This window comes from Pseudophryne corroboree, chromosome 4 (genome assembly GCF_028390025.1).
Source record: "Pseudophryne corroboree isolate aPseCor3 chromosome 4, aPseCor3.hap2, whole genome shotgun sequence".
Lineage (NCBI taxonomy): Eukaryota > Metazoa > Chordata > Amphibia > Anura > Myobatrachidae > Pseudophryne > Pseudophryne corroboree.
Window position 1 is genome coordinate 499423063 of NC_086447.1, and position 20517 is coordinate 499443579.

Genomic DNA, 20517 nt, shown 5'->3' on the forward strand with positions numbered 1-20517 from the left:
TTTTCCGCCCAGCGAAAAGTCCTTGCAGTTTTTGCCATTGCCCTCCTGCTTCTTGTGCCGCCCTGTCTATTTACGTGGGCGACTGCCGTGATGTTTTTCCCACTGGATCAATACCGGCTGACCTTGAAGCAGAGGTCTTGCTAAGCTTAGAGCATTATAAATTTAGCCTTAGCTCCAGTATATTTATGTGGAGAAAAGTCTCCAGACTTGATCACACTCCCTGGAAATTTTTTTTTTTTTTTCCTTGTGTGACTGCTCCCCAGCCTCTCGGGCTGGCCTCCGTGGTCACCAGCATCCAATCCTGAATGCCGAATCTGCGGCCCTCTAGAAGATGAGCACTCTGTAACCACCAAAGGAGAGACACCCTTGTCCTTGGATATAGGGTTATCCGCTGATGCATCTGAAGATGCAATCCGGACCATTTGTCCAGCAGATCCCACTGAAAAGTTCTTGCGTGAAATCTGCCGAATGGAATTGCTTCGTAGGAAGTCACCATTTTTACCAGGACCCTTGTGCAATGATGCACTGATTTTAGGAGGTTCCTGACTAGCTCGGATAACTCCCTGGCTTTCTCTTCCGGGAGAAAAACCTTTTTCTGGACTGTGTCCAGAATCATCCCTAAGCACAGGAGACTTGTCGTCGGGATCAGCTGCGATTTTGGAATATTTAGAATCCACCCGTGCTGTTGTAGCAGTATCCGAGATAGTGCTACTCCGACCTCCAACTGTTCCCTGGACTTTGCCCTTATCAGGAGATCGTCCAAGTAAGGGATAATTAAGACGCCTTTTCTTCGAAGAAGAATCATCATTTCGGCCATTACCTTGGTAAAGACCCGGGGTGCCGTGGACAATCCAAACGGCAGCGTCTGAAACTGATAGTGACAGTTCTGTACCACGAACCTGAGGTACCCTTAGTGAGAAGGGCAAATTTGGGACATGGAGGTAAGCATCCCTGATGTCTCGGGACACCATATAGTCCCCTTCTTCCTGGTTCGTTATCACTGCTCTGAGTGACTCCATCTTGATTTGAACCTTTGTAAGTGTTCAAATTTTTTTAGATTTAGAATAGGTCTCACCTAGCCTTCTGGCTTCAGTACCACAATATAGTGTGGAATAATACCCCTTTTCTTGTTGTAGGAGGGGTAATTTAATTATCACCTGCTGGGAATACAGCTTGTGAATTGTTTCCCATACTGCCTCCTTGTCGGAGGGAGACCTTGGTAAAGCAGACTTCAGGAGCCTGCGAAGGGGAAACGTCTCGACATTCCAATCTGTACCCCTGGGATACTACTTGTAGGATCCAGGGGTCCTGTACGGTCTCAGCGTCATGCTGAGAGCTTGTCAGAAGCGGTGGAATGCTTCTGTTCCAGGGAATGGGCTGCCTGCTGCAGTCTTCTTCCCTTTCCTCTATCCCTGGGCAGATATGACTCTTATAGGGACGAAAGGACTGAGGTTGAAAAGACGGTGTCTTTTTCTGCAGAGATGTGACTTAGGGTAAAAACGGTGGATTTTCCAGCAGTTGCCGTGGCCACCAGGTCCGATGGACCGACCCCAAATAACTCCTCTTCCTTTATACGGCAATACACCTTTGTGCCGTTTGGAATCTTAAATGCTCTATAGTCAATAAAATACTGTCCCTGTCAAGGGTATCAATATTTTTAGTCAGGGAATCCGACCAAGCCACCCCAGCTCTGCACATCCAGGCTGAGGCGATCGCTGGTCGCAGTATAACACCAGTATGTGTGTATATACTTTTTATGATATTTTCCAGCCTCCTGTCAGCTGGCTCCTTGAGGACGGCCCTATCTATAGACGGTACCGCCACTTGTTTTGATAAGCGTGTGAGCGCCATATCCACCCTAAGGGGTGTTTCCCAACGCGCCCTAACTTCTGGCGGGAAAAGGGTATACCGCCAATAATTTTCTATCGGGGGGAACCCACGCATCATCACACACTTCATTTAATTTATCTGATTCAGGAAAAACTACGGTAGTTTTTTCACATCCCACATAATACCCTCCTTTGTGGTACTTGTAGTATCAGAAATATGTAACACCTCCTTCATTGCCCTTAACGTGTGGCCCTAATAAGGAATACGTTTGTTTATTCACCGTCGACACTGGATTCAGTGTCCGTGTCTGTGTCGACCGACTAAAGTAAACGGGCGTTTTTAAAACCCCTGACGGTGTTTTTGAGACGTCTGGACCGGTACTAATTGTTTGTCGGCCGTCTCATGTCGTCAACCGACCTTGCAGCGTGTTGACATTATCACGTAATTCCCTAAATAAGCCATCCATTCCGGTGTCGACTCCCTAGAGAGTGACATCACCATTACAGGCAATTGCTCCGCCTCCTCACCAACATCGTCCTCATACCTGTCGACACACACGTACCGACACACAGCACACACACAGGGAATGCTCTGATAGAGGACAGGACCCACTAGCCCTTTGGAGAGACAGAGGGAGAGTTTGCCAGCACACACCAAAAACGCTATAATTATATAGGGACAACCTTATATAAGTGTTTTCCCTTATAGCATCTTTTTTATATATTTCTAACGCCAAATTAGTGCCCCCCCTCTCTGTTTTAACCCTGTTTCTGTAGTGCAGTGCAGGGGAGAGCCTGGGAGCCTTCCCTCCAGCCTTTCTGTGAAGGAAAATGGCGCTGTGTGCTGAGGAGATAGGCCCCGCCCTTTTTTCGGCGGCCTCGTCTCCCGCTCTTTAACGGATTCTGGCAGGGGTTAAATATCTCCATATAGCCCCCGGAGGCTATATGTGAGGAATTTTTTTTGCCAAAAATAGGTTTACATTTGCCTCCCAGGGCGCCCCCCTCCCAGCGCCCTGCACCCTCAGTGACTGCCGTGTGAAGTGTGCTGAGAGGAAATGGCGCACAGCTGCAGTGCTGTGCGCTACCTTAAGAAGACTGAGGAGTCTTCTGCCGCCGATTCTGGACCTCTTCTCGTTTCAGCATCTGCAAGGGGGCCGGCGGCGAGGCTCCGGTGACCATCCAGGCTGTACCTGTGATCGTCCCTCTGGAGCTAATGTCCAGTAGCCAAAGAAGCCAATCCATCCTGCACGCAGGTGAGTTCACTTCTTCTCCCCTAAGTCCCTTGTTGCAGTGATCCTGTTGCCAGCAGGACTCACTGTAAAATAAAAAACCTAAGCTAAACTTTTCTAAGCAGCTCTTTAGGAGAGCCACCTAGATTGCACCCTTCTCGGCCGGGCACAAAAATCTAACTGAGGCTTGGAGGAGGGTCATAGGGGGAGGAGCCAGTGCACACCACCTGATCCTAAAGCTTTACTTTTTGTGCCCTGTCTCCTGCGGAGCCGCTATTCCCCATGGTCCTTTCAGGAACCCCAGCATCCACTAGGACGATAGAGAAACACTATACACATCTATATATACTTAAATAATATATTTACATACACTTAACGGGGGTTTTATGAGTTAGAGTCTCTACACAAATGGAGAGAGAGAGAGAGAGAGAGAGAGAGAGAGAGAGAGAGAGAGAGAGAGAGAGAGAGAGAAAGAGAGAGAGAAGAAATGAGTACTCCTTGGAAGCAGCATCAGACCTCAGGGTAAAAAAGCCTTGGGAGTGTTTAAGTGAACATCTTCAAGCCCAGATCCAACTGGCACCAGAATTAAATTGCAGAAACAAAGGGGTCTATTTGCTAAGCCTTGGAGAGAGATTAAGTGGACAGAGATAAAGTACCAGCTAGTCAGCTCCTAACTGCCATTTTACAGGCTGTGTTTAAAAAAATGACAGCTAGGAGCTGGTTGGCTGGTACTCTCTCTCTCTCTCTCTCTCTCTCTCTCCACTTTATCTCCAAGGCTTAGTAAACAGACCAAAAACATTGCAATGTGTCCCAATATTTTAACTATAAAATAAGGACCTTACCCACCTTGTCCCCCTGCTCAGGCAGTTTAGAGAAAGAAAAAACAAAACACAATTTTGTGCTGACAATTGTCATTATGTTTGGAATTGAATTGCAATAAATGACTGATATGACTTATTCTTGATTTTATTTTGCTGCGCCAAGTTCCCAGCACATTGCGCTGAATTGAAATCGGCCCCTTAATCTATGTTGTCCAGCTGAGAAGATATTGGAAAACTACTGGATACAAGTTAATGGGGTATCCAGTTACCCACAAAAGTTGTAGCACTTACCAGAGGGGGAAGGAAGGGGGGGGGGGACCGGAGGCCTCCATTGCCAAACAAGTCATCCAAATTATCTTCCTTTCCCTCTCCTCAGCACTACTGCCAGTGGTAAGATTTAGCAGGATGAGGTGGCTCAGGCAAGATGGCACAGACAAAGTGACAGCACCTGAAGGGGATCAGCTGGAGTACAGCATCTGCCCTACACTGCCTGTCACCTGACCGGAATCCCACAGGTGTAGACTCTGGCCAGTGTTTGTGACCCCTTAACACATCCAGGTGCTACACTTACTGTAGGTAAGCCGTGACAGTATCCATTTAAGGATGTGGTTTCTCGAGATGGGGGACTTAATGGGGTGCAGTATTTTGGGACCAGAGGGTGTATGTTGTTACCGCAACTCCACTGGGAACAACATCAAGCTATTGGTGCTGTAACCTCGCTCCATGGGCACAATGAGCCCAATAAGAGACTTGAGGTGTCCGGGGTAAAATACTAAATAAATCAAAAGACTACAAACTAATAAGGGCGATTCTCCGTGATGCACGGGACAGCTACACAAATTCAAACGACATACTGTACTTCTCCAAAATGCTAAGATTTTAGTAGGTCTGAGGTTATAGGGTAAGGCATTGCTATTAAGCAATGAAGTTTTCATATAACAACAATTTCTTAACAGTCCAGTTTAAAAGAAAAGAAAAAAAAAATTAAAAGCATGTGTACGGGACTTTAGGTTCACTTTTAGACAAATCAACCCTAAAGTCTTCTAACATCTCTGTGCTCCTCGAGCAGACAGTAAATAAAAAAATAGTTGCAAGTAGAGATCAGATGATTTAAGAGGAGTTTCAGCCTCAGTAACCACTGTATTTAGGGGTTCATTCCAAGTTGATCGCAGCAGGAAATTTTTTAGCAGTTGGGCAAAACCATGTGCACTGCAGGGGGGGGGGGGGGCAGATATAACATTTGCAGAGAGAGTTAGATTTGGGTGGATTATTTTGTTTCTGTGCAGGGTAAGTACTGGCTGCTTTATTTTTACACTGCAATTTAGATTGCAGATTGAACTCACCACACCCAAATCTAACTCTCTCTGCAAATGTTATATCTGCCCCCCCCTGCAGTGGACATGGTTTTGCCCAACTGCTAAAAAATTTCCTGCTGCGATCAACTTGGAATTACCCCCTTAGTGCATACTCCTCAGCCTTCATACATAATCCCATGGTTTCCAGTGCCCCACAAATAGAATGAAAGAGAAACAGTGAACACATTGCATTTTATAAGAAAGCTTTATAGGTTTTTAAACAGACTTACATATATTTCCATCTTTCTGTAAAGACCATAGTTCAGAAGTAAATTATGGGTCATACGTATCCTGTGTGGCTTCATGGGGTGCCCTTGTCCATAATAATAGTTTCCAATGTCACCTAGAAAGAGATTCTGTTTAGAAGATTGAATGTATGATATTAATCGTCAACCCAATACAATACAAAGATTGAATATGTGATATTAATCCTCAACCCAATACAATACAAACGCCTTCCATACAGCTTACCAGAAAGAAAGGCAAACTACTTTTACAAAAAGCGGCTTCATAAATACAGACCATTATTAAAAACAGGATTTTAATACCTACCGGTAAATCCTTTCCTCCTAGTCTGTAGAGGATGCTGGGGTTCATCTCATGACCATGGGGTATAGACTGTTCCGCAGGAGCCATGGGCACTTTAAGACTTTTCAAGGGTGTGAACTGGCTCCTCCCTCTATGCCCCTCCTCCAGACCTCAGTTATCGGAACTGTGCCCAGGGAGACGGACATTTCAAGGAAAGGATTTACATTTATACTAACGGTGAGAATCATACCAGGTCACACATCAACCATGCCACACAACATGGCATTCAACATAACACACGCCAACAGGCATGAACCATTTACAGAAACATGAAAACAAATGTAACTCAACTTGTGTAACTAACTGAACAAAACTGCAGGTAAATTATGCATGGACTAGGAGAAAAGGATTTACCGGTAGGTATTAAAATCTTGTTTTCTCATACGTCCTAGAGGATGCTGGGGTCCATTTCATGACCATGGGGTTTATACCAAAGCTCCAGTATGGGCGGGAGAGTGCGGATGACCCTGCAGCACCGGTTGTCCAAACTTGAGGTCCTCATCGGCCAAAGTTAGAAAATTTAGCAAAAAAGTGTTTGACCCTGACCAAGTAGTTGCTCGGCAAAGTTGTAATGCCGAAACCCCCGGGCAGCCACCCAGGACGAGCCCACCTTCCTAGTAGAATGGGCCTTCACCGACTTCGGCAACGGCAAACCAGCCGAAGAATGAGCGTGCTGAATCGTACCTCTGATCCAGCATTCAATGGTCTGCTTGGAAGCAGGACACCCAATCTTGTTGGGAGCATACAGGACAAACAGAGCCTCTGTTTTCTGTATCCGAGCTGTTCTAGCGACATAAATCTTCAAAGCCCTAACCACATCTAGAGACTTTGACTCAGTGAACATGTCAGTAGCCACTGGCACCACAATAGGTTGGTTTATGTGGAAAGATGAAACCACCTTCGGAAGAAAATGTTGGCAAGTTCTCAACTCCGCTCTATCTTCATGGAAGAACAGGTAAGGGCTCTTGTGAGACAAGGCCCCCCAACTCAGGCACCTGCCTTGCGGATGCCAAGGTTAAAAGCATCACCACTTTCCAAGTGAGAAACTTCAACTCTATCTCCTGTAGAGGTTCAAACCAACTCGATTGAAGGAACTGCAACATCACATTAAGGTCCCATGGTGCCACTGGAGGCACAAATGGAGGCTGGATGTGCAAAACCCCTTTCACGAAGGTCTGAACTTCTGGAAGAGAAGCCGATTGTTTTTGAAAGAAAACTCATAAGGCCGAAATCTGGACCTTGATTGACCCCAATCTAAGGCCCGTATTCACACCAGCTTGCAGAAAATGGAGAAAAAGTCCCAACTCAAACTCTTCCGGCGGAGCCTTCTTGGATTCACACCAAGACACATATTTTCTCCAAATACGGTGGTAATGTTTAGACGTTACTCCTTTACTGGCCTGAATAAGAGTGAGTGGGGATGAATTCCTTGGGAATACCCTTTCGGGCTAGGATCCGACTCTCAACAGCCATGCCGTCAAACGTAGCCGTGGTAAGTCTTGATACACACATGGCCCCTGCTGTAGTAGGTCCTCTCGAGGAGGAAGAGGCAGAGGATCTTCTATGAGCAACTCCTGAAGATCTGGATACCAAGCCCTCCTTGGCCAGTCTGGGGCAATGACGATTGCTCAAACTCTTGTTCTTATTATTTTGAGAACTTTTGGAATCAGTGGAAGTGTAGGGAAAACATATACAGACCGAAACACCCACTGGGTCACCAGTGCATCCACTGCTATTGCCTGCGGGTCTCTCGACCTGGAACAATATCTCTGAAGCTTCTTGTTGAGACGAGATGCCATCATGTCTACTTGAGGAACTCCCCAAAGACTTGTCACTTCTGCAAAGACTTCTTGGTGGAGGCCCCACTCTCCTTGATGGAGATCGTGTCTGCTGAGGAAGTATGCTTCCCAGTTGTCCACTCCCAGAATAAAAATTGCTGACCGAGCTCTAACATGTCTTTGTGCCCAGAGGAGAATCCTTGTCACCTCTGCCATTGCCGCTCTGCTTTTCGTTCCGCCTTGCCTGTTTATGTACGCGACTGCAGTTACACTGTCCGACTGGATCTGCACGGGATGATCTTGAAGAAGATGTATCGCTTGTAGACGGCCGTTGTAAATGGCTCTCAATTCCAGAACGTTTATGTGAAGGCAGGCTTCCTGACTTGACCATTTTCGTTGGAAGCTTTCCCCCTGTGTGATAGCTCCCCATCCTCGGAGACTTGCATCCGTGGTTATTAGGACCCAGTTATGTATCCCAAACCTGCGTCCCTCTAGTAGGTGAGAACTGTGTAGCCACCACAGGAGCGAAATTCTGGCTTTGGGGGACAGGATTATTTTCTGGTGCATGTGTAGGTGGGATCCGGACCACTTGTCCAACAGGTCCCACTGGAATACTATGGCATGAAATCGGCCAAACTGTATGGCCTCGTAGGCCGCTACCATTTCCCCCAACAACCAAATGCATTGATGGATCGACACGCTTGTTGATTTCAATATTTGTTTGACCATTTTCTGGATTTCCAGAGCCTTTTCCACTGGAACAAATACTCTCCATTCTTCTGTGTCCAGAATCATCCCTAAAAAGGACAATCTTGTCGTCGGTTCCAACTGCGACTTTGGAAAATTCATGATCCAACCGTGTTGTTGGAGTATTGACAGGGCGAGTGCGATGTTCTGCACCAACTGTTCCCTGGATCTCGCTTTTATCAGGAGATCGTCCAGATAAGGAATTATATTGGACTCCTTTTTGACGAAGGAGGACCATCATCTCCGCCATCACCTTGGTGAATACCCTTGGTGCCGTGGAGAGTCCGAACGGCAACGTCTGGAACTGGTAATGGCAATCCTGTACTGCGAATCTCAGATAAGCTTGGCGAGGAGGATAAATGGGAACATGCAAGTAAGCATCCTTTATGTCTACTGACACCATGAAGTCCCCCTCCTCCAGACTGGAAATCACTACCCTCAGGGATTCCATCTTGAACTTGAACCTTTTCAAGTAAAGAGATTTAGATTTTTCAGGTTTAAAATCGGCCTGACCGAGCCGTCCGGCTTCGGAACTACGAAGAGGCTTGAATAAAAACCTTCTCCTTGATGTGACAAGGGTACCAGGACAATGACCTGATCCGGACATCATTTTTGAATTGCTGTTGTTAATGCCTCTCTTCCTGGAAGAGAAGCTGGCAAGGTCGATTTGAAACATCAGCATGGGGGGGGGGGGGGGGGGGGGGGGGATGTCTTGAAACTCCAGTTTGTACCCATGGGACACTATTTGTAAGACCCATGGGTCCAGGCCAGATTGAATCCAAATTTGACTGAAAAGTTTCAGATGTGCTCCCACCCGAACGGACTCCTGCAAGGGAGCCCCAGCGTCATGCTGCAGATTTGGCCAGGAGCAAGGGTTGACTTCTGCTCCTGCGATCCTGGAGACGCTGCGGACTTCTTTCCTTTTCCCCTTCCCCTACCTGCAAAGAAGGGGGAACCTTTGGCCTTTTTGTATTTGTTGGGCCGAAAGGACTGCATGTGAGAGTGATGTGTCTTTTTTGCTGGTGCAAGAGCAGAAGGCAAGAATGTCGACTTACCTGCGGTAGCCGCCGAGACTAACGCATCCAGCCCATCACCAAACAAGGCCTCCCCCCTTTATACGGGAGAGCCTCCATATTTCTTTTGGAATCTGCATCAGCATTCCACTGGCGAATCCACAACGCCCTCCAAACCGATACTGCCATGGTAGCGGTTCTTGATCCAAAGAGACCAATATATTTCATGGTTTCTAGTACGTACGCAGCAGCGTCTTTGATATGACCTAACGTTAGGAGTATCTCGTCTCCAGCTATTGTGTCAATATCTAATGTCAAGTTTTCTGACCATTTTTCAATAGCACTACTCACCCACGCACAGACAATGGTAGGCCTGAGTAGTGTCCCATTGGCCACATCAATAGATCACCTCACTCACTTGCGGTCTGTCGGCTCCTTAAGTGAAGCCATTCCAGGCGTAGGGAGAAACACTGTTTCTCTTTTATGACAGGTCCCTGTAAAAATGCGGGGTGACTTCCACCTTTTGGAAAAAGGTAAGCTGCCTGAATTCCTTTTGGGAATCTGAAATTTCTTTTCAGGTTAAATCAGACTCCCTCCAAGAGACTGTTCAACTCCTGAGGTGGAGGGAAAATTACATTACTTCTTTACTAAAGTAAACTCTCTCCTTGTGGTAAAAGAGGGGGCTTCGTAACTTCTAACACCCCTTTTATAGCTAATACATGTTTTGAATGCTTTTTGCTAACTTAGGACCTAATTCCCCTGGAATCACTAGTGTCGACACAAGAATCAGAGTCCGTGTTTCGGTATCAGTTTGTACTACTTGTGCAAATTTGTATGTGACCAGAGGGGTCCCTGTGGATGAAAGGCAGAACTATTAAAAATCACATCTTCAACAGATTATATTCAGTTTTCTGTATGAGATTCAGTCCAACCTCTTACTGATATGATTCACACTATCATGTAACCTTTCACCCAGTCAGGCTCTTGGTGTCATATTACACCTCTGTGTCTCTAACATGTCTCCCACAGAGGAAGAGATTCCCTGCCACAGACATGTCACACACGTGTAAAACCACAAAAGACACTCCGGGACTTATAGGGGACAGAACCACAGTAAAATCTGTCAGAGGGACACAGATAGGATTTGCCAGTTCACTACCCAGCGCCAGTAACACAATGTCTGTGAACACAAAATGCCCACTGACATGCAGCGCTTTTATAATGCTAATCACACAATTATATAGCACCAAATTCACTGTGGCCCCCCCTGTTTTGCACCCTGATACTTGTTCAGTAGTGGAGGAGGACCAACGTTGTCTCTGCAGCCTGAGGAGAGAGAAAATGGCGCTGAGCAGTGTGCTGGCTGACTGAGGAGGAAGCTCCACTCTTCAATGGCGTGTTTCTCCTCAGCTTTTGAGGTAATTTTTTATACTGGCGGGGGTAGGACTGTGCCTCAGCAACTTATGCCAGTTTCCATAGGTTTCATGCTGCCCAGGGCGCCCCTCCCCCCCCCCGCACCCTGCAGTGCCTATGTGTGGGCAACATGGCGCGATGCGCTCCCGCCAGCCACGCGGTACCTTTAGCCGTCAATTTCTTGATTGAAGATCTGTCTTCTAACACTCGCCTGTCTTCTGACTCTGTGAGGGGGGTGACGGCGTGCTGTGGGAGTGAGCATCTAGGCACGGCTAGCGTTCAGTTCCCTTCAGGAGCTAATGGTGTCCTGTCAGCCAGAAGCAGAGCCAAGAAACTCTTTAGGAAGTTGGTTCCTACTTCTGCCCCCTCAGTCCCACGAAGAAGGGAGACTGTTGCCAGCAGTTCTTCCTGAAAATAAAAAACCTAACATAAGTCTTTTCAGAGGGACTCAGTAGAGCTCCTCTGGAGTGCATCCAGTCTGCCTGGGCACATTTCTAAAACCGAGGTCTGTAGGAGGGGCATAGAGGGAGGAGCCAGTTCACACCCTTGAAAAGTCTTAAAGTGCCCATGGCTCCTGCAGAACAGTCTATACCCCATGGTCATGAAATGGACCCCAGCATCCTCTAGGACGTATGAGAAATAATCAATAACAATACACATTCGTACACTACATCTACACTTTTTAGCTTACTTTACTTAAGACATACTTATCAACTTTATTTTGGCGATGCAGCCACTACCATGTAGCCTAATCATATAATGCCTACAAGCCTCTCCCCTAAAGGTGGGTACACACTAATAGATATATCTGCAGATCAATTGATCTGCAGATATATCTATGAACGGATCGGGCAGTGTGCTGTGCATACACACTGCCTGATCCGTCGGGGACCGACGTCATGAACTGGGCGGGCGTGTACACACAGCAGCGGAGGATCGAGACGGCATACTTCCGGTTTCGGAAAGAAAAAGAACTGCAATAATCACAGCGTTATACATGCACGGATCATCTGGCTCCATATAATGTGGAAGACCTTTAGACTGTTTAGTAAGACTCTGTTTAATAGATAAGGAGGAACGATATTTGTGCGGAACCACATTACCCATGATTCCCTGCGCCACTGCAATAGAATGTAATAAGAGACTGGGGAAGATAAATCCCTTTTATTCTATCACAAAATGTTACAATAATAGGATAGATTTTTGGTGAGAGAATGGAGATCACAATTTGGTTATTTCATCAACATTGTAATTTTAATGATAATATAAATTACCTCAATGAGGTAACTTCCGGTGGATTGACTTCTGGTTAGGAGATGATTGGCTACAGGCATCATAAATAGCTGGCTTCTCACACAGAAGGTCATGTCTTGAAAAAGGTCCAAGAGACCGAAACGCGTCGACAGACCCCTGTGTGAGTAGCCATTTTCCAACTGAAATCTTTATTGAATTCTTCATTGCATTTTTATTGGACATTTTTTGATTTTTAACCTATGTATCTACGTTTGTTTTTTTATGTGAACAATGGACATCGAATGGGTCATATGCATTTTTTAGATGAATTTTTTGTGTAGAGTTATTTATGTTCTTCAATAAATTCCTTGGAACATTGTTTTTACCGATGTCTCTGGGACTCACATGCTATATGAAGATCCAACTTCTGTGAATCTCTTATTTTGGGACCTATATTTTGGAGCCAAGCATTTCCCAATATTGCTACAGAGGATATTTCTCTGCTTGATATGAGTTGTGGCATAAGGACCAGATAAAGATACCTTGATGGGATTCAATCTGCATATTTATGTGTGAGTTGGGGTACGCCCGTGAGATATATATTTTCCTTCTATACAAAGATACCATTATAGGAGTTACACTTTGAATTTCTGTGTGAGTGAGGGGTACGCACACCTTATCAGCAATCTGGTGAAGGGTCCACGTATTGGTGGTCATTACATATGGAGGATACACCCTTATGAATTACCGTGAGAGGATATTTGAAAGAAACCTTGATAGGAGTCCAGATTCCCATTTCCGTGAGAGTTGGGGTACGATATCTAGGATTATCTTGATATAAGAGTAAAAAAGATACCTTGATGTGCTGAATTTACCTCATATCAGCGTAAGTGGGGGTACGCTGAACAAAACACTGTACCATTCATTCGAGGAAAGTACCATTACTTCCTCATTTTTTAAGTTTCCCCTATGCGCCAAAGGAAGCCTTTGACTCTATCTTGCTCTAGATTCGTGTGCACACGCCCGCCCAGTTCAGCTGTCAATCACCGCCGGCCGCCGCAGCATGTGTACGGGCGGTCAGACGACCGCCCCGCACACACACGACGCGCCAATATATCGGTAGATATATTGGCCGTCGGCTGTGCTGCGCGGCCGACGCGATAGATAAGTCTGTGAACGACGGAGTTCACAGACGTATCGGCCGTACACACTGGCCGACGGTCCCGCGATATATCGGCCGTTCAAGAGAACGGCCGACATATCGACCAGTGTGTACGGGCCTTAACTCCACTATTACCATCTCACATAGACCCTGGTCATATTCCCCCAACACCACACCTCCAATGTCAGCTTGTTTCTCCCCCTTAGATGATAAACTGTTATGAGAAAGGCCATGTCTCCTACTATGTTCTAGTCATATTGTGCATTCTCATAATATTCCTCTTACATGTTCTGTAAAAGGTTGCTTTGGATTTGTGGATATCCTGCACAGACCCTTAATATAGTGTCAATGATAAAGCCAACTATGTTTAAATGACTCAATTACAGTGTAGCAAGTTGATGCACTGGTCGGCGCTTCTCTCATGGGTTCAAGATAGTACAATAAATACCAGGGATGTTTAAGTGCAAGGAAACAAAAAAGTTAAACAAACCTTTTGGTGGTACGACTTATATGTATCATAAAATTGGTTAATTTAACATATAACTTAATATTGTTTCTGTAAAATATGTGGAAAGTGTTAGTTCACGCCAAGTTAGTGCAAATATAGTTCTATATTATAGTGTTCTCACTTCCCCCTTTGGTATATTTGAGAAATGCAGCAGGCATGAGATATAAAAATAAATGATTTGTAGAAAATCTTGTACTGGCCGATTCGTTTTCTGTATACAAGATGGTTCTGTAATATGTATTCACTTCATTTTTTACCTTGCCTGTTACGCCTTATGCCTAATTTTATGGTGATATTGCATAGGTACAGCACCGATAATCTGGCACCCTTGTTTCCAGAACTGTGCCAGATTATCCATTTTGCCAGATTATCAGTGGTAGCATCCCGAGGTTTTACCCTTCTGCCCCCTACCACCTTATCCTAAACCTCCCGCAGCCTAACTGAGCCCTTCTGCAGCCTAACTTCCCCACACAAACTTCCTGCAGCCTGACTCCTCCCCCCCCCCCCACAGCCTAATTATGCCCCCCCGACATCCTAATTCCCCGCCAGCACCTGATGTGTCCGGATTAAAAGAGGTGCTGGACCATCAGGTGCCAGATAATCGTTGTTGTACCTGTATTATTCTTAAATGTTTTACATTTTACTTGTTGGATCTCTGTTTTATGTACTAGATTTTACTTACCAACAGCTCTGTAGAATTGTGTTGTGTCACAAAACACCCTAAAATAATGCAGGCATAAATCAGTGCCTCAATTCACCGCTATGCCGATCAGCTGACATCAAAAGTCAAAATGTTGGATTTTTCCAATCACCTGACCCCACCAGAACAGGAAATTGCTTCGATACAGCCTAGATGTATGGGCCCGATAAGATAGAATGCTACACTAAAGAAAAATACAGATGAAGTGTCCTACCCGCCCACCCCCGCTGTACGGCGAGTTACGTGTGCGTGGCGGCCACACAGGGAAACGCCAATCCCGGGATTGACCATTTTTCAATCCCGATACCTAGGATTAAAAAAATGGCCCGGTATTGGCTTCCCTAATCTCAGGTAAACATCTCCAGCAGACTCTTCAGGGTCACAGCAGCACAGACAAAGCGCTTCAGCAACATGGTGGGGTTTCAGCAATTATACCCGGTCATCTGCAGCTACAGGGATATGCCAGCATACCTCCCAGAACCGTCGGAATACCTTCTGCCTCTCACTTCTCTGAAGCTGCTAAACAACACACACTTCAGGAAACTTCCAGCAACACAAGATTTGGAAAACTGACAAACACCTCCCCGTGCACCTGTTCCCTTTTAAAACCACACTGAAATATAACTAAGGGCATGTTCATTTCAAAGGACCAGCAAAACAGAAAATCCCAAAGAAGCATGCTGGGAGATGTAGTCCTACTAGGTAGTAATGCTAAAGAAACAGAAAATCACAAAGAAGCATGCTGGGATATGTAGTCAAACTAGACAGTAACTGCTGGAGAGGTGGAAAGTCCCAGCACAATCTTTACCCATAGGTGAGACCACACAGAATGCCGGGCTCTGCTTTAGAACAATCAGTTTAGTAAACAAAAGAGACACTCTCCATAACCGTCTAAACCCTCAACATTTTATGTATTTATTTTGACATGTTTATTGTAAAGTTTGAGTAATGCAACTGTTAAGGTTGATCAGAAATTAGTTATTTTAATTTAAAAAAAAATGCCTCACATCACTGTGCACTTCACTTTTAATACTGATCTTCGAGCACCTACATGACGGATTAACGTATTTCAGGTATGATCAGACGCAATGTTTGTGGTGGTGCACATAACTTCAGATTTTCTAGTGACCTTCCACTTGTTAGAAAATAGAAAGTAACCACTAGCCTTTGTTCTGCAGGAATGGATCTCCTTAAAAAGTGACTTTCCTTACATTGTATGGAGTGACCAGTTGCAGCAGCTTTTAAACATTGGGGATACCCATTCATGGAAAATTCCTGTAACATGCAGTATTATTCTTTCAAACGTCCTGAAATAATGGCTTTTAGGTGTCCTCAGTAGCCAGGCTTAGTCCATCAGCTCCTACTACAGGTCCTCTTCTTCAGAGCCCGCAGCACTGTCACTATAGTGATAGCTTGACTGAGAAGCAGCTGGAGGGCCACATGTTGAATACCCCTGATGTAAAACAATACTGTAATGGCAATTAGTTCCTCTAACTGTATGTATGTTCATTCAGTCAGGCCCATTGTTACAATTTTGTTTTAGCATTTCCCACCATGTATGTATGTATGTATGTATGTATGTATGTATGATTGCCTTGCAAACATGCAGAAATACAATACTGCCATAATGATCTTTAGGACAGATAATCCTTCAGGATGGAGCAGTGATTCAACAGTTTATATGTTTGAAATCGGTTGTTCTCAAAATCCATTCTTCCTTCAGAAAATTGTTTAGTCAATTGATCAGGAGTCAAACATTGAGGATCCTAAATTCCGCATACCTTCAAGAAGTGTACTTACGAACATTACAAAGGGCATATATTTCCCCAGTCAACATGCACTCATTAACCCTACTATGTCTGAGGAATGTCCTAAACTTCATTGTAGTTCAGTCACCTTTTTTCACTGTTTTTGGAGCGTGGCAAAATTAAACAATTTAGGAACAAAATTATATCTTATAATAAGATTTTACTTACCGATAAATCTATTTCTCGGAGTCCGTAGTGGATGCTGGGGTTCCTGAAAGGACCACGGGGGAATAGCGGCTCCGCAGGAGACAGGGCACAAAAAGTAAAGCTTTTCCAGATCAGGTGGTGTGCACTGGCTCCTCCCCCTATGACCCTCCTCCAGACTCCAGTTAGGTACTGTGCCCGGACGAGCGTACACAATAAGGGAGGATTTTGAATCCCGGGTAAGACTCATACCAGCCACACCAATCACACCGTACAACTTGTGATCTAAACCCAGTTAACAGTATGATAACAGCGGAGCCTCTGAAAGATGGCTTCCTTCAACAATAACCCGAATTAGTTAACAATAACTATGTACAATTATTGCAGATAATCCGCACTTGGGATGGGCGCCCAGCATCCACTACGGACTCCGAGAAATAGATTTATCGGTAAGTAAAATCTTATTTTCTCTATCGTCCTAGTGGATGCTGGGGTTCCTGAAAGGACCATGGGGATTATACCAAAGCTCCCAAACGGGCGGGAGAGTGCGGATGACTCTGCAGCACCGAATGAGAGAACTCCAGGTCCTCCTTAGCCAGAGTATCAAATTTGTAAAATTTTACAAACGTGTTCTCCCCTGACCACGTAGCTGCTCGGCAAAGTTGTAATGCCGAGACCCCTCGGGCAGCCGCCCAAGATGAGCCCACCTTCCTTGTGGAGTGGGCCTTTACAGATTTAGGCTGTGGCAGGCCTGCCACAGAATGTGCAAGTTGGATTGTGCTACAGATCCAACGAGCAATCGTCTGCTTAGACGCAGGAGCACCCATCTTGTTGGGTGCATACAATATAAACAACGAGTCAGATTTTCTGACTCCAGCTGTCCTTGCAATATATATTTTTAATGCTCTGACAACGTCCAGTAACTTGGAGTCCTCCAAGTCACTTGTAGCCGCAGGCACTACAATAGGCTGGTTCAGATGAAATGCTGACACCACCTTAGGGAGAAAATGCGGACGAGTCCGCAGTTCTGCCCTGTCCGAATGGAAAATCAGATATGGGCTTTTGTAAGATAAAGCTGCCAGTTCTGACACTCTCCTGGCCGAAGCCAGGGCTAGAAGCATGGTCACTTTCCATGTGAGATATTTCAAATCCACCTTCTTTAGTGGTTCAAACCAATGAGATTTTAGAAAGTCCAAAACCACATTGAGATCCCACGGTGCCACTGGAGGCACCACAGGAGGCTGTATATGTAGCACTCCCTTAACAAAGGTCTGGACTTCAGGGACTGAAGCCAATTCTTTTTGAAAGAAAATCGACAGGGCCGAAATTTGAACCTTAATAGATCCCAATTTGAGACCCATAGACAATCCTGATTGCAGGAAATGTAGGAATCGACCCAGTTGAAATTCCTCCGTCGGAGCACTCCGATCTTCGCACCACGCAACATATTTTCGCCAAATTCGGTGATAATGTTGCACGGTTACTTCCTTCCTTGCTTTAATCAAAGTAGGAATGACTTCTTCCGGCATGCCTTTTTCCTTTAGGATCCGGCGTTCAACCGCCATGCCGTCAAACGCAGCCGCGGTAAGTCTTGAAACAGACAGGGACCCTGCTGAAGCAAGTCCCTCCTTAGAGGTAGAGGCCACGGATCTTCCGTGATCATCTCTTGAAGTTCCGGGTACCAAGTCCTTCTTGGCCAATCCGGAACCACTAGTATCGTCCTTACGCCTCTTTGCCGTATAATTCTCAATACTTTTGGTATGAGAGGCAGAGGAGGAAACACATACACCGACTGGTACACCCAAGGCGTTACCAGCGCGTCCACAGCTATTGCCTGCGGATCTCTTGACCTGGCGCAATACCTGTCCAGTTTTTTGTTGAGGCGAGACGCCATCATGTCCACCATTGGTCTTTCCCAACGGGTTACCAGCAAGTGGAAGACTTCTGGATGAAGTCCCCACTCTCCCGGGTGAAGATCGTGTCTGCTGAGGAAGTCTGCTTCCCAGTTGTCCACTCCCGGGATGAACACTGCTGACAGTGCTATCACATGATTCTCTGCCCAGCGAAGAATCCTTGCAGCTTCTGCCATTGCACTCCTGCTTCTTGTGCCGCCCTGTCTGTTCACATGGGCGACTGCCGTGATGTTGTCCGACTGGATCAACACCGGTTTTCCCTGAAGCAGAGGTTCTGCCTGGCTTAGAGCATTGTATATTGCTCTTAGTTCCAGAATGTTTATGTGAAGAGACGTTTCCAGGCTCGTCCATACTCCCTGGAAGTTTCTTCCTTGTGTGACTGTTCCCCAGCCTCTCAGGCTGGCGTCCGTGGTCACCAGGATCCAATCCTGTATGCCGAATCTGCGGCCCTCCAATAGATGAGCACTCTGCAACCACCACAGAAGAGACACCCTTGTCCTTGGAGACAGGGTTATCCGCAGGTGCATCTGAAGATGCGACCCTGACCATTTGTCCAACAGATCCCTTTGGAAAATTCTTGCGTGGAATCTGCCGAATGGAATTGCTTCGTAAGAAGCCACCATTTTTCCCAGGACTCTTGTGCATTGATGTACAGACACCTTTCCTGGTTTTAGGAGGTTCCTGACAAGCTCGGATAACTCCTTGGCTTTTTCCTCCGGGAGAAAAACCTTTTTCTGAACCGTGTCCAGAATCATCCCTAGGAACAGCAGACGAGTTGTCGGCATTAACTGGGATTTTGGAATATTCAGAATCCACCCGTGCTGTTTTAGCACTTCTTGCGACAGTGCTAATCCCATCTCTAGCTGTTCTGTGGACCTTGCCCTTATTAGGAGATCGTCCAAGTATGGGATAATTAATATGCCTTTTCTTCGAAGAAGAATCATCATCTCGGCCATTACCTTTGTAAAGACCCGAGGTGCCGTGGACAATCCGAACGGCAGCGTCTGAAACTGATAGTGACAGTTTTGTACAACGAACCTGAGGTACCCCTGGTGTGAGGGGTAAATTGGAACGTGGAGATACGCATCCTTGATGTCCAAGGATACCATAAAGTCCCCCTCTTCCAGGTTCGCTATCACTGCTCTGAGTGACTCCATCTTGAACTTGAACTTCTTTATGTACAGGTTCAAGGACTTCAGATTTAGAATAGGCCTTACCGAGCCATCCGGCTTCGGTACCACAAAAAGAGTGGAATAATACCCCTTCCCTTGTTGTAGAAGAGGTACCTTGACTATCACCTGCTGAGAGTACAGCTTGTGAATGGCTTCCAAAACCGTCTCCCTTTCGGAGGGGGACGTTGGTAAAGCAGACTTCAGGAAACGGCGAGGTGGATCTGTCTCTAATTCCAACCTGTACCCCTGAGATATTATCTGCAGGATCCAGGGATCTACCTGCGAGTGAGCCCACTGCGCGCTGTAATTTTTGAGACGACCACCCACCGTCCCCGAGTCCGCTTGAGAAGCCCCAGCGTCATGCTGAGGCTTTTGTAGAAGCCGGGGAAGGTTTCTGTTCCTGGGAAGGAGCTGCCTGTTGCTGTCTCTTCCCTCGACCTCTGCCTCGTGGCAGATATGAATAGCCCTTTGCTCTCTTATTTTTAAAGGAACGAAAGGGCTGCGGTTGAAAAGTCGGTGCCTTTTTCTGTTGGGGAGTGACTTGAGGTAGAAAGGTGGATTTCCCGGCTGTAGCCGTGGCCACCAAATCTGATAGACCGACTCCAAATAACTCCTCCCCTTTATACGGCAAAACTTCCATATGTCGTTTTGAATCCGCATCGCCTGTCCACTGTCGCGTCCATAAAGCTCTTCTGGCCGAAATGGACATAGCACTTACCCGTGATGCCAGTGTGCAGATATCCCTCTGTGCATCACGCATATAAAGAAATGCATCCTTTATTTGTTCTAACGACAGTAAAATATTGTCCCTGTCCAGGGTATCAATATTTTCAATCAGGGACTCTGACCAAACTACCCCAGCACTGCACATCCAGGCAGTCGCTATAGCTGGTCGTAGTATAACACCTGCATGTGTGTATATACTTTTTTAGATATTTTCCATCCTCCTATCTGATGGATCTTTAAGTGCGGCCGTCTCAGGAGAGGGTAACGCCACTTGTTTAGATAAGCGTGTTAGCGCCTTGTCCACCCTAGGAGGTGTTTCCCAGCGCTCCCTAACCTCTGGCGGGAAAGGGTATAATGCCAATAATTTCTTTGAAATTA

The 20517-nt window shown here is 45.9% G+C and overlaps 1 protein-coding gene across 2 annotated transcripts in view; it reads right to left on the reverse strand.

Moving 5' to 3' along the window:
• HDAC2 (histone deacetylase 2) overlaps window positions 1-20517 on the reverse strand; it is a 201894-nt gene that overhangs the window by 109933 nt on the left and 71444 nt on the right. For both annotated transcript variants that reach the window (XM_063917161.1, XM_063917160.1), the window contains exon 2: window positions 5465-5577. In XM_063917161.1, coding sequence (XP_063773231.1) covers window positions 5465-5577 — 113 coding nt within the window. The remainder of the gene's footprint in view (window positions 1-5464; window positions 5578-20517) is intronic.